At 41.3% G+C, this 14,663-nt stretch overlaps 1 protein-coding gene across 3 annotated transcripts in view; it reads left to right on the top strand.

The window, feature by feature from the left end:
* elmod1 (ELMO/CED-12 domain containing 1) overlaps positions 1 to 14,663 on the top strand; it is a 109,346-nt gene that overhangs the window by 55,972 nt on the left and 38,711 nt on the right. For 2 of the 3 annotated variants that reach the window (XM_068033735.1, XM_068033734.1), the window contains exons 4-7: positions 3,035 to 3,132; positions 4,558 to 4,687; positions 6,367 to 6,500; positions 6,617 to 6,685. In XM_068033735.1, the coding sequence (XP_067889836.1) occupies positions 3,035 to 3,132; positions 4,558 to 4,687; positions 6,367 to 6,500; positions 6,617 to 6,685 (431 nt within the window). Of the gene's footprint in view, positions 1 to 3,034; positions 3,133 to 4,557; positions 4,688 to 6,366; positions 6,501 to 6,616; positions 6,686 to 12,020; positions 12,045 to 14,663 lie in introns of all 3 variants that reach the window. The other variant, XM_068033733.1, reaches the window with a different exon arrangement.

Raw genomic sequence — 14,663 nt, 5'->3', positions numbered from 1 at the left:
AGAATGCAAATGACCTTCGAGGCACTGGCAGAGTGGCATGGGTGGGAGGATGAATGCTGTCAGCCTCAGGCGATAGAAGGCTCATGCTTCTTGAAGCTACTGCCATTCTCCCAGGGTAGCACCTCAGCAATCCTAGTAATGTATTGGACAGATTGCTGGGCTGCTGTGCCACCCTGCACTGAAAACTGCAGCCATGCTGCCATCAGTCTGAGCTTGCATGGCAGAAAACTGAGCTTAAATGAGAGCAGTCAGAGCTTCCACAGTAGCATTCAAATTCTAGGTGGAAACTGCTTGTTCTACAATGGAAACGGAGACACGGCCATCAGATGCTACATCATGATTGGGTCCACAAGTATGTTGATGAAATTGGCTACCACTTGCATGCTTGAAAGGATGGACGCCAAGCTGTGCGCAAAGTTCTGTCCCAAGTTGGTGCTGGACTCCTTCATACTTGCATTGAATGCAGGCTTTCTAACAGGCTTCCCAATGCACCGGGCATTCTGTTGTCTATGCCCATCCGCCGCCTTCTGTAGCCTTTCCCACCAACATCATCATCTGACTCCTCGGCAGCAGAATTCATGTGCAACTTTGCCCTCCGGTGAGTTGGCACCTGCACTATTCTTGCTCCCAGCCCTAGCTGCAGTGTACTTATGCCAGGTGAAGGATGATAAAGCCAATCTTTACTTAGTCTTACATTTATTTCTAGAGTGAAACTTTACAAGCATATATCTCCTAACTCAACCACACCAAAGTTTCAGTAAGTGTCTCTTTGCCATGTGCTCAATTGAAAACCGAATTAATACTCCACTTGCATAAGTAAACACAATTGATATACAATTAACACCCAGTGTCTCACCATGTGCAGATCCCACCTCTAATTTATCACATAAGATAAGAAAGGGTAATTTTGTAGTGAGGGGGTGGGGGCAAAGAGGTGCATGCTGATGCCATCTGCAGCTTAAGCCAAGATGTGATTTAGCTAAAGTGGATTGGAAACAGTACTTGAAGGTAAATCAGTGTCATTTCGGGGGGTGGGGGGCATTCAAGGAAGAGATAGGGTTTGAACAAGTATGTTCCCTTGGAGAAAAAGAGTGGGACTAACAAATCCAGAGCCCTTGGATTTTGTAGTCTAAGAACCTGAAAGGGTTAATGTTGGAGACAATGAGAGCAATCCCTCCCATTGTAGTAATTGTGGTGTAATAGTCACATGGTAATGGGCTTTGGAAGAAGAAAGTAGCAGCACAAAGGATGCTAGCTAGTGAGGCTTGTGGAGAGTGTAAATAGAGATGTGTAAATAATTTATTAGTTGACCTTGGCCACACACTGAGACTTTACCAACAGTGCCCAGCTATGCTACAACAACACACAACAGATGTCAAGGAGCTTAAAGGAGAGGATAAAGAAAAAAAGGGAAGCTTATGAAAGATACCAAGGGTTCAATACTGCAGAAAAGCTTCGAGGAGTATAAAAAGTCTGGGCATGAAATTAAAAAGGAAATTGGGAAAGCAAAAAGAACATGAAAAATATTGGTAAGTAAAATCAAGGAAAACACCAAGATTTTTTATAAATACATAAAAAGCAAGAAAGTAACTGAAGAAAGAGTACGTCCTATTAGGGATCATAAGGGTAAACTGTCTGTGGAGGCGAAGGATGTGGGTATGGTTGTTAATGAATACATCTTATTCCATGAAAGAGAGGGATGATACAGACTTTGCAATCAGAGGGGGAATGTGAAATATTAGATAAAATTAACTTAGTGAGAGAGGAGGAATTAAGGGGTTTAACATCTTTGAAAGTGGATATCTCCCAGGCCTGGGTGAAATGTATCCTCAGCTAGTAAAGGGAAGCAAGAGAAGAAATAGCAGAGGCTCTGATCATCATTTTCCGATCTTCTCTGGCTACAGGTGAAGGGCCAGAGGACTGGAGGATAGCTAACATTGTACCATTGCTTAAAAAGGGAGAAAGGAATAGACCGAATAATTAAAGGCCGGTCAGCCTAACCTTGGTGGTGGGAAAATTATTGGAAAAATTCAGAAAGATAGGATAAATTTTCATTTAGAAAGACACAGATTAATTAAAGTCAGCACGAATTTGTTAAGGGAAGGTCATGTCTGCATATAATTGAATTTTTTGAAGAGGTAGCAAAGAGGGTCGATGAGGGTATTGCATTTGGTATAGCCCGTTTTCAGGACTATCCAGTTTAGCCCCCTCAGTATATCAAAAATATTTTCAAAGACTAAGAAAAATTGCAAACACCATAAGAGCAGGAGTATAAAAACTGTCACTTTCCTGTTCCTCATTCTCCATCTTGCTGGTTACCTGCTCTTCACCTGCTTTATTTCTGCCAGTGCTCATGCTCTCCCATCTATCTTATCTGCTGCTCCATTCCCTTGCTTTTTGCTAGTGTTGCTTGACATACGTTGCTGATGCTACTTACCTTTAAATCTACTGGATTATTCTATCTTCAAGTGCTTGCATACTGGAATTATATATTCTGTACTTTTGAACTTGACAGACCTGGCAGATTAGTAAAAGACTATTTCATTGGTAGATTCAGGGCCACTCCCTAATTGGGTGGATTTGGCAGCTGAATCCACAATCAGAAAGCAACCTTTTCCAACAACCCATGGGTACAAGGATTTCAAAAAGGCAAGCAATCAGTGGGTGGAAACGCTATATCAGGAATTGAGTCTCAGTGAGCTGAATAACTGGAGCCTTTGGAATAGTTTGAATGCCACAGGACAGTCATATTCAATTCTATACGATTATAGTAGTTAGAGGCTTGTAAGCAGATGCCAATAAGTAAGCTTTGTTTTTCTCCATTGAACGCCAATATGAGCAGGCAGTATGAACATTAATTTTAAATATCTTTCAATTTTCTTATCTAACCTACTGAAAACAAAACAGTACAGTAGCATATTGTGATATAGCAAATTGCTTAAAATTAATTTTTGTTGAATATTGTTGCTTGACTAATAGTTTGTTGTTTTTTTTTGGTTGTACATCTTCAATCTATTCTCCTTCTGTCTGTCAGCTACTCCAGTCTGCTGTGATCACCCACATAGATGATATCGAGAGGACTGTCGATAACATCATGCAACTGAAAAGAATTAATCCTGACACCAATCCGCAGTAATGGAATTTGAACTTTATACTGTGCATTTTCTATGATCTTTTAGCACATCTGACAATGTTCTATAAGTATACATTCAGATACAAGATATATACCAGTAATTATCCTTGCACACACAGTTCAGTGATGTCTCTCAGTAAATATTACTCTTCATTCAAGTGAATCTGTTCAGGAATGAATTTCAGATTATAGCCACTCAGTGCAGAACATGGAGTTGTGCTGAATACTGCAGTCTTCAATTTGCTGATGATTTGTTGAGGGGCTTGTGCCAATTCTGGTTTTATGTAAGCATAGTGGATCTGTTTGCTGAGAAATGAAGCAACCTCAACCTTACAAAATAAATGGTATGGGTTACCCAAAGAAGGTAGTGGTGGCCATGGAGGGGGGAGGTATTTTCTCAAGGTTCCAATTCAAGATGAGGCAGCTTTTAGTGTTTCCAAAGTATATGCCCTTGAAGTATCACCATGTTAAGCATTATATCTTTATACAGTATTATACTAGTCAATCTCATAGCACTGCACGTGGGTGATCAAGACCAATTCAAATTTTCATGGTCAAGCAGTGTTACGTGGTAGGGGATATTGGAGGGGAGGAGGCAATTGGGGAGATGTGGGAAGGGGTAGAAGGGAGGAGGATGGAAGGCGAAATGGACGAGGAAAGAGAAAGGAAGGAATGGGGGGAGGGTGGGAAGAAGGAGGGAGGGGGAAAAGGAGGAAGAGAGGTGGAAAGTGAGTAGGGCTCATGAATTTCATTGTTTCATAGAATAATAGAGCTATGAATGAATGGCTTTTATGATATATATGTATGAATTTACCCAAGTAATTTTAGACTTTACCATTCAACGACTATCTAATTTCCTTTTTAAAAATGTATATTGACTCTACATTAACATGTGACTTTCGATGATGAGTGTTCATGGGCAATTCAACCATAGAGGGTCCCACAGCCAAGCTGGATACGGTGCTAGTCTTCCTTTTGACCACATACACTAGCTAGTGGCAGTTGGGGCAGGGACCATGGCTGATTTTGTTCCCATCCGTAACTCAGGGCCGGTGAGACTTTGGCTCAATTTTAATCCCTTCAGCCCCGCCGCCCCCCGCACACCCCCAGATGGGCAAGAAATGGTGAGGCAAGGGGTTAAAATCTTGAAAATTAAGATCTACCACGTTCCCAGCCACCATGCTATGAACAGCAGCAATCAAGGCCATTGATGAGGCTCCTGCTAAATGCAGGTGGGTCCTGCTTAAGATACAAAATTGTGGACTGATGACATAATTGGCAGCACAGTGTAATATTAACATCAAGCCAGAGAGAGTGCTGCCTGGCAGCAGAACCATGGCAACAAAAGGAATAGCACATGTATAAATAACAATATTTCTGCTCTCAATATAAACAGCCTGAAACTGCTATTTTATTCTGCCAAGGTTTGGGATTTCTCTGCAGGCCTGTCTCCTACAGATTGTAGGATATAGAAGACTGATTGCAGAAGTGGAAAGACTCCGCAGAGATCAGTATGATTCAGAAAATCCACACCATGAAGAAATGCTGTTGAAGGTCAGTGGATAGAGGGGCTGCAGAACCTGCAACTGCTTTTATGTTTCCATTCCTCTGCAGTACAGTGCCCCTGATTTAATGTTGGCCGCATGAGATGAGTTTCCTAAAATCTTTTTATGTTCCAAATGCAAATCCTTTAGTTTGCTATTTCTCAAATCATTTGAATATAGACCCACTTCCCATTAAAATAACTAGCCTTCAATAAAAACAGAAAATGGTGGAAATACACAACAGGTCTGGCAGTCTCCGTGGAGAGAGAAAGAGTTAGCATTTCAGAATCTTTCATCAGAACTAGAAAAAGTTAAAGATGTAACAGGTTTTAAGCAAGTACAGAGACAGGGGAAAGGGAGTGGGGGAAGAACAAATGAAGTCTGTGATGGGTGGAAGGCAGGAGAGATTAAATGGCAAAAGAGGTGATGTTGCAAGGCAAAATTAGATGGTAATGGGTCAGAAAGATTGGGCCCGGAGGAGGTGTAAATGAGAAAAATTGAATCATCACCAACAGCTGCCAGTCGGTAAAAAATGGGGTCAGAGGAGAGATAGATGCTGCCAGACCTGCATATTTCCAGCATTTTCTGTTTATTTCAGATTTTCCAGCTTCTGCAGTATTTTGCTTTTGTAGTCTATACTTGTGATGATGGACCAAAAAAGTCACTTCATAAACTTGGCAATCTACATGAGTTGGTTTTCACATTGCTTTCTTAAAAGAATTATTGATTTTTCCTTTTTAAAAAAAAACTTAAAAGCTTATGTGCTGCACCTTACACATCTCATTAATCTGTGTTTAATATTGAATTACAGTTGTCCATGAGTGGTTTATAGAAATGAGGATAATCTTGGAAATAACTTCAAATAGTTTTACTTACTTTAAAAGATACTTTTTTGTGGGAATTGTAACCCAGCACGACAGGTTGGAGAGTTTGGTGGGAGGTTAAATTTAATTACAGCGGGTTTTGTGGCATCTGAGTAAGCCACTCCGAAGCTGAGGGTCCATAATTTATAATATGTAATTGAGGTGCGTTCCTGATATTTTGGCAGCGATTTAAATTTGATGCTGGCTAATCAGGTTTTCCAGGGCTCAGAAAATCTGAGGCGAAAACCGAAGGCAGGAACGGCCGGATCCAGCAGTTAAGTGATTTTAATCGCCCTACTTGTGGTCCAGGAGCTCCCCCAAGCAAATCTTCTGCCATGATCGGTCAACTCCCTTCCCTCCCAATTGCTGGTCCAAACTCCCAGCAACCCATGAAGCTTACCGGTTCTCCTTCTGCTCCAGATTGCATGTCCAGCCCAAGCAATCCCTGGCTTCTGGCTTTGGCCTTCTACCGCTAGCTTTCCTGCCTGGCAGCCGTCCAACCTGTCAAGCTGACAGACAGCTGAGCGAGAAACAGAGCAAAAAAAAAGGTTTTGATCTATGCTTTCCGGCATTTTGGGTTCCCCTTGCCCCTCTCCCGCTCCTGCAAACATGCAACGCTGCTCTCTCCCCATAAATATCGGAGCCTATGATATTAACAACTCCTGTTTTGTTTAAAATTAATATACATATTTTATTCCATGCAGACATTGATGATAGGAGATTGAATTTGCATTCTAATTATCTTGTTTATTTACCTACCTATTATAATTTCATTTAAATAAAACAATTTGTGCAGATTTTTTTTGTTTTCTATAAATTCTGTTAGCTGTGGACTTTCCTTCGCCCAGATGTGAAGTTGAATGGTCGAATTAGCAAGCAGTGGTGTGAAATAGGTTTCCAAGGTGATGACCCAAAAACGGACTTCAGAGGAATGGGCATGTTGGGGTTGTATAACTTGGTGTAAGTATATATTATAATAAGCAATGTTTTAAAAAAAAATTCTGATTTTCCCTCCCCTGCCTCTTGTCTATGAATTATATGAATATACACATTTTCTTACAAGCTTTTTTGTTCAGTTTTTTTGCAGAGCATGACAATGCAACTGCACGCCAAGTTCTTTTTGATTCTAACCAACCAAAGTACAGGTAACTTGCTCATATTCGGTCAAGACTCTTTATTTAACATTGTGCTGTAATTACCTCTGGGTTGAATTTCAGTGGTTTACTTCAGTAGGTTCTTTTACTCCAGAGTTATCATCACCCTATGCACTTGTAACAACCTATACCCACAATTCAGTCCTGTACACAGTAATGAAAACACAGCAAATAATTTTAGTGCGGTAATGCAAGATTAATATAATTGAAGGTCAATTCTGTTTTCACTCCAAATAAAAGTCTATTGATTCGGAGAGAAGCAGCAGGAGAGGAGAGTATTCAAAAAGCGCACCAGAACTTCGGAGAGAAGCGGCGGGAGAGGAGCACATTCGATAAGCGCACCAGAACCTCAGAGATTCGGATAGAAGCAGCGGGAGAGGAGCGCGTTGGAAAAGCGCACCAGAACCTCAGAGATTCGGATAGAAGCGGCGGGAGAGGATCGAGGGGTTCGGAGGCAAATCGAAAAGTGACATCACAATCAACAGAAAGTGTGGGGAAAGCAGGTTGGGGTGAGTATACCGGTAAGCTTTTAACTTAATCTAAGTTAATCAAATATAAAATAAGAGTTGATCGATTCATTACTATAAAAAATATCGTGGTAGTCTAGCAGTAAATGTTATAACAGTATAAACACAGCAGGACAAAAAGTATTAATTACAATTGATTGTTTAAACTGGTACTTTTAATTTAAATTAAATCAAACATGGCATCGAACATTAAAATATTTAACATCCAAATTAATTAATTAAATAGAACAAAGATGGCTGGGCAGGTGATGTGTTGCAACTGTAGTATGTGGGAGCTGGTGGATGCTGGTGCAATCCACGGTGGTCACATCTGCAGCAAGTGTTGGCTGCTCGAGGACCTCCAGCTCAGAGTTGATGAGCTGGAGTCCGAGCTGCGGACACTGCACACATCAGGGAGGGGGAGAGTTACTTGAATGCTGTGTTTCAGGAGATAGTCACACCCCTTAGATTAATTACATCAAATTTGGACCTGGTCAGGGACAGGAGGGTGTGACTGCGAGTAAGGGAGGTATGGGGATCCAGAATTTAGCTTTGGAGGAGCCTCAGCCAGTGACCTTATCCAATAGGTACAAGGTTCTTGCTCCCGTGTGGACAAGGTCACAGACTGCAGGGAGGATGAGCGAATTTGACCACAGCACCGTGGTTCAGAGCGCCATTCAAGTGGGAGGAGAAAATAGAAATCTAGTAGTAATAGGGGATAGCATAGTAAGGGGAATAGATACTGTTCTCTGCAGCAAAGACAGGGAATCCCAAAGGTTGTATTGCCTACCTGGTACCAAGGTTAAGGACATCTCTTCTGGGCTGGAGAGCAACTTGGAGTGGGAGGGGAAGGATCCAGTTGTTGTGGTCCACGTAGGTACCAACAACATAGGTAGGACTAGGATAGAGGTTCTGCTGAGGGTCTATGAGCAGCTCGGGGCCAAATTAAAAAATAGAACCCCAAAGTAATAATCTCCGGATTACTACCTGAGCCGTGTGCTAATTGGCATGGGGTAAATAAGATTAGAGAGGTAAATGCGTGGCTCAAAGATTGGTGTGTGAGAAATGGGTTCCGATTCATGGGGCATTGGCACCAGTACTGGGGAAGGAGAGAGCTGTTCCATTGGGACAGGCTTCATTTGAACCATGCTGGGACCAGTGTCCTGGCGAATCGTATAACTAGGGTTGTAGATAGAACTTTGAACTAATTAGTGGGGGGGAGGGTTCAATTGAAGGGAAGTTTAAAAAAAATCAAAAAGAACTGAGAGAGCAGAGGTGCAGGGTAGTGAAGAGGCGAACAGTAATCAAAGTGTGACAGGAAGGGACAGAAAATATAAGCAGGGGAGTGCAGCAGAAGTTAGAACCGGAATGAGTAATAATGGTAAAAGGTCAAAGCTTAAGGCTCTTTATCTGAATGCACACAGCATTTGTAACAAGATAGACGAGTTGATGGCACAAATAGAAATAAATGGATATGAATAGATAGCTATTACAGAGACGTGGTTGCAGGGTGACCAAGACTGGGAACTCAATATTCAACGGTATTCGACGTTCTGGAAAAATAGACAAAAAAGAAAAGGAGGTGGGGTAGCTTTGTTAATAAAGGAAGGTGTCAGTGCGGTGGTGAGTAATGATGTAGGTGCAATAGATCGTGACGTGGAATCAGTTTGGGTGGAAATAAGGAATAGAAAGGGGAAGAAGTTACGGGTGGGAGTCGTCAAAGGCCCCCGAAAAGTTGCCTCACTGTAGGACAAAGTGTAAATCAGGAAATAATGGAGGTGTGTAGGAAGGGCACTACAATTGTCATGGGTGATTTTAATCTGCATATTAACTGGACAAATCAGATTGGCAGAGGTAACATGGAAGACGAATTTGTAGAGTGCATCAGGGATTGTTGCTTCGAGCAATACGTTGCAGAACCTACCCGGGAACAGGCTATTTTAGATCTAGTAATGTGAAATGAGATAGGATTAATAAGAGATATTGTAGTTAAGGATCCTCTAGGGTGTAGAGATCGCAACATGGTAGAATTTCAAAATCAGTTTGAGGGCGAGCAACTCTGGTCTCAAACCAATGTCCTCAACTTAAACAAGGGCAATTGCAGAGGTCTGAAGAAAGAGTTGTCTAAAGCAGGCTGGGAAAATAGATTAAGGGGATGAGCAGTGGCAGACATTTCAGCAGATGTTTCATAATGCTCAGCAAAGATTTATCCAAGTCAAAAAGAAGGATTTAATGAGCAGGATGAACCACCGTGGATAACAAAGGCGATCAATGAGAGTATCCAATCAAAAACTAAGGCATACAAAGTGGCGAAAACTAGTGGTAGGCCAGAAGATTGGGAATTTTTCAGGAAGCAGCAGCGGATGACTAAAAAGCTAATAAAGAGGGAGAAAATTGATTATGAAAGTAAATTGGCAAGAAATATAAAAACAGACAGCCAGAGCTTCTACGGGTATATAAAAAAGAAAGTAGATAAAGTGAGCGTGGGACCCTTGGAGGATGCGACTGAAGAATTGATAACGGGAACAGGGGAATGGCAGATAATTTAAACCAATATTTCTCATCGGTCTTCACAGTGAAACGCACTATAAACATCCCACAGATGTCAGATACGCAAAGAGCTAATGGGAGGAAAGATCTGTAACAGTCTCTATCACGAGGAACAAAGTATTTGACGAACTAATGGGACTAAAGGCAGACAAGTTGCCAGGACGTGATGGCTTGCATCCAAGGGTTTTAAAGGAAGTGGCTGCAGAGATAATGGAGGCATTGGTCGAAATATTCCAGAACTCACTGGATTCCGGGAGGGTCCCAGCAGATAGGAAAACCACCAATGTGACACCCCTGTTCAAGAAGGGAGGGAGAGAAAAAGCAGGAAACTATAGGCCAGTCAGCCTAACATCGGTTGTTGGGAAAATGCTAGAGTCCATTATTAAGAAAGAAACAGCAGGACATTTAGAAAAGCTTAACGCAATCAAACAGCATCAACATGGTTTTGTGAAAGGCAAATCATGTTAGACAAATTTGCTAGAGTTATTTGAGGATATAACAAGCAGAGTTGATAAAGGATTTCTGGAAGGCATTCAGTAAGGTGCCACGTAAAAGCTTATTGCACAAGATAGGAGCTCACAGTATTGGGGGTAATGCATTAACATGAATTTAGGATTGGTTAACTCACAGAAGACAGAGTCGGGATTAATGCGCCTTTTTCAGGTTGGAAAGACGTAACTAGTGGAGTGCCACAAGGATCATTCCTAGAGCCTCAATGATTTACTATCTATATTAATGACTTGGAGGAGGCGGCAGCGTGTAATATATCCAAATTTGCTGACGATACAAAAATAGGTGGGAGGGCATGTTGTGATGAGAACATAAGGAATCTGCAAGGGGATAAAGATAGGTTGAGTGAGTGGGCAAAAACTTAGCAGATGGGAGTTTAATGTAGGAAAGTGTGAGGTCATGCACTTTGGTAGGAAGAGTCAAAAGGCAGACTATTATTTAAATGGAGAGACACATCAAAAAAGTGCAGCACAGAGGGATCTGGGTGTTCTTGTGCATGAAACACAAGAAGTTAGCATGCAAGTGCAGCAAGTAATTAAGAAGGTAAATGGAATTTTGGCCTTTATTGCCAGGGGGTTGGACTTTAAAAGTAGGGAAGTCTTGTTACAACTGTACAGGGTGTTGGTGAGGCCACAGCTGGAGTACTGTGTACAGTTTTGGTCCCCGTATTTAAGAAGGGATATACTGGCATTGGAGGCAGTTCAAAAGAGATTCACTAGGCTGATTCCTGGGGTGAAGGTGTTTAGAAGAATGAGGGGTGGTGATCTTATTGAAATGTACAAGATTCTGAGGGGACCTGACAGGGTGAATGTTGAAAAGATATTTCCACTAGTGGGGGAATCTCAAACCACAGGACATTGTTATGGAATAAGGGGTCACTCATTTAAAACTGAGATGCGAAGGAATTTCTTCTCTCAGAAGGTAGTGAATGTCTGGAATTCGCTACCCCAGAGAGTTGTGGAGGCTGGATCACTGAAAATATTTCAAGAGGAAGTAGATAGACTTTTGAAATATCGGGGAATTGAGGACTATGAGGAGCTGGCAAGAAAGAGGAGTTGAGGTCTGGGGTAGATCAGCCATGATCTTATTGAATGGCGGGGCAGGCTTGAGGGGCCGAATGGCCTACTCCCACTCCTATTTCTTATGTTCTTATGATACCTTATGCAGTAAACTAGACTCAGAAATGGCGCTGTTCGTATTCTTTGAAAGTGAAATATCAAAAACAGAAGAATGGGGATATGGAGGTGATCTATTAGCGAGTCCTATTTTGGGGTGGAAGGTAAAGGATGAAAGTATGAGTCATGCATTATCTGGGAAAGCTAAATTAAGAAGCACAGTTGAAGTGATCTTATTCTTGAATAACAATGGGGAGATGATTAAATTACTAGTACTCACTTTCCTTACATTACTGGTTTCAGTTACCTCATCAATGTAATCTTGTCACCATTCACTGCTGAAACAGTCATTAAAAATTGCAAAAACAAATAATGAATTTTATCACAATTTTTCAGGAATGCTGATGCTGACATTGCTACTTTAAATAAATGTAACTACCTAGCAAATGTAGTATCTGCCACAACTACCCACCTCCCCCAATGTACCCCCAACCTCACCAACACCTTTTTTACTAGTTATTCTGAATGTATGTCTTCACCTTGTTCCTATCTTGTGAATTATTTTCTTCATTGCAGGTTCACATATTGTACCAATATCATATTAGTTGACCATTGTCATATTTTAATTTCATCCTTTTCTTTTAGGGAACTAACCAAAGAAAATGTAAGGTACTTGTGTGACTTAATTTTCTGTTATTCACATGCATCTTGATTTGTATTTGATCTCATTGTTTGGTAACCATTCTTGTTGGACAATCATTATTGTTGAAAAACTTTATTTTAGATGTGAAAATGTATGGGCATCTGGCTGTAACAAAGTAGAAATTCCTTAATACCAATGTCCCCATGGCAAGGAAATAGTCTCTTAATCCAATTGCTTCCTTTAAGCAAAGCCCATTAAAATATTGTCAGCATCCCAGAACTAAAATCACGAACCTATTTCTTAACAGAAAGTTTATATTTAGTAATGAAGAGGTTCATGAATAGTCTGAGTATTTTTTGCAATGGGATAAATAGTATGATAACAGCTGACGATTTTCTGAATTTTACTTGGAACAGTTTACACTGTTGGCAAAAAATCATGGCTATAAAATTACTCTGACTAATTTGTTCTAAATTAATTTATAAATCATCAGATCTATTACAATATATATACTCCAAACTATGTCGAGGCAAAATAAAATCACAGCCTCTGAAGTACTAACTGTGAAACTGGATTCCAACAGTTGTCATTTTACTGTTGCAGGTGCTGACTTATATCATTTCAGTCTACTGTTAATTTCATTACTTATTTTTGCAAATAATACATTTATGATGAGTTCTGATATCAAACACGGTCCAGTCTCTTAATTCAAAGTTGCCCAATTTTTAAAATTAATTTCCCACGCTTCTGTATTACTTACATTCTTATTCATTACATTATATTTAGGGCCCTACAACTTTCACGGTCACAACATTTTTAAGAATTGTGAATTTCATGATTTCACATATTTAAATTGTAAATCTCACGGTGTTGCAATAAACGATGAAAATGATCTACTTAAAACAAAAAAAAGACAAGGGAGGTTTCTGGTTTCAAATGGCATTTATTGTATACTCAAAAACTATTGTAAAAAGCTGACTATAAACAGGTCACATTCTTTACTCACTGATGTCAGTGGTTGAATGTGAGCATGGCACAGCCTGCTTTCTTTTTTTTTTCATTCCCTGTCTCTGCGCTGTGAACATCTGACTGTGTTTAGACACAGCTCTCTCCACAGCCACAGAATTAGTTGGAATTGTCAGACAGTGCCGTGCTAGCCTTGCAAGGTTGGGGATTCTGCATTCCACAGAATTCCAAAACTCCAGCACAGGCAATGTACAATCTGCTTCTTTTGCAATGCTTTTATAAGCAAGAATCTCCAGCCTACAGTCTTGTCAAAGCCAGGAATTACATCAAATGAGTTTAAATCTACCATCAACAGCTGCATTTGTGCAGGGTCAAAGCTATGCACAGCTTTCAGGAACGCCTGTTGTTGAAACCTCTGAGCCGCTTTCTAGGAACATAGGAGCAGGAGTAGGCCATTCAGTCCATCGAGCCTGCTCCACCATTCAGTACGATCATGGCTGATCATCCACTTCAATGCCTTTTTCCCACACTATCCCCATATCCCTTTATGTCACCGATATTTAGAAATCGGTCAATCTGTGCTTTAAACATACTCAATGACGGAGCTTCCACAGCCATCTGGGGTAGGGAATTCCAAAAATTCACAACCTGCTGAATAAAGAAATTTCTCCTCATCTCTGTCCTAAGTGGCTTCCCCCTTATATTAGAGTCATACAGTTATACAGCACAGAAACAGGCCCTTCGGCCCATCGTGTCTGTGCCAGCCATTAAGCACCTATCTATTCTAATCCAATTTTCCAGCATTTGGTCCGTAGCCTTGTATGCTATAGCGTTTCAAGTGCAGTGGTTAGCACCGCAGCCTCACAGCTCCAGGGACCCGGGTTCAATTCTGGGTACTGCCTGTGTGGAGTTTGCAAGTTCTCCCTGTGACCGCGTGGGTTTTCGCCGGGTGCTCCGGTTCCCTCCCACCGCCAAAGACTTGCAAGTGATAGGTAAATTGGCCATTGTAAATTGCCCCTAGTGTAGGTAGGTGGTAGGGAATATGGGATGACTGTAGGGTTAGTATATATGGGTGGTTCTTGGTCAGCACAGACTCGGTGGGCTGAAGGGCTGTTTCAGTGCTGTATCTCTAAATAAATAAATAAATATTTGTTGTGAGGGTTCCTGCCTCTACCACTCTTTCAGGCAGTGTATTCCAGATTCCAGCCACCCTCTGGGTGAAACTTTTTTTACTCAAATCCCCTCTAAACCTCCTGCCCCTGACCTTAAATCTTTGCCCCCTGCTTATTGACCCCTCCACTAAGGGAAAAAGTTTCTTCCTATCTATCCTATCAATGTCCCTCATAATTTTGTATACTTCAATCAAGTATCCCCTCAGCCTTCTCTGCTGTAAGGAAAACAACCCTAGCCTTTCCAGCCTCTGCTCCTACCTGAAATGCTCCAGCCCAGGCAACATCCTGGTGAATCTCCTCTGCACCCTCTCCAGTGCAGTCACATCTTTCCTATTGTGTGGTCACCAGAACTGTACACAGTACTCCAGCTGTGGCCTAACTAGCATTTTATACAGCTCCATCATAACCTCCCTGCTCTTATATTCTATGCCTCAGCTAATAAAGGCAAGTATCCCGTATGCCTTCCTAACCATCTATCTACCTGTGCTACTGCCTTCAGTGATCTAT

The sequence above is a fragment of the Heterodontus francisci genome, chromosome 6 (assembly GCF_036365525.1).
Source record: "Heterodontus francisci isolate sHetFra1 chromosome 6, sHetFra1.hap1, whole genome shotgun sequence".
Classification (NCBI taxonomy): domain Eukaryota; kingdom Metazoa; phylum Chordata; class Chondrichthyes; order Heterodontiformes; family Heterodontidae; genus Heterodontus; species Heterodontus francisci.
The sequence above is the reverse complement of the archived record's forward strand: the minus strand, read 5'-3'. Positions and strand labels throughout refer to the sequence as shown.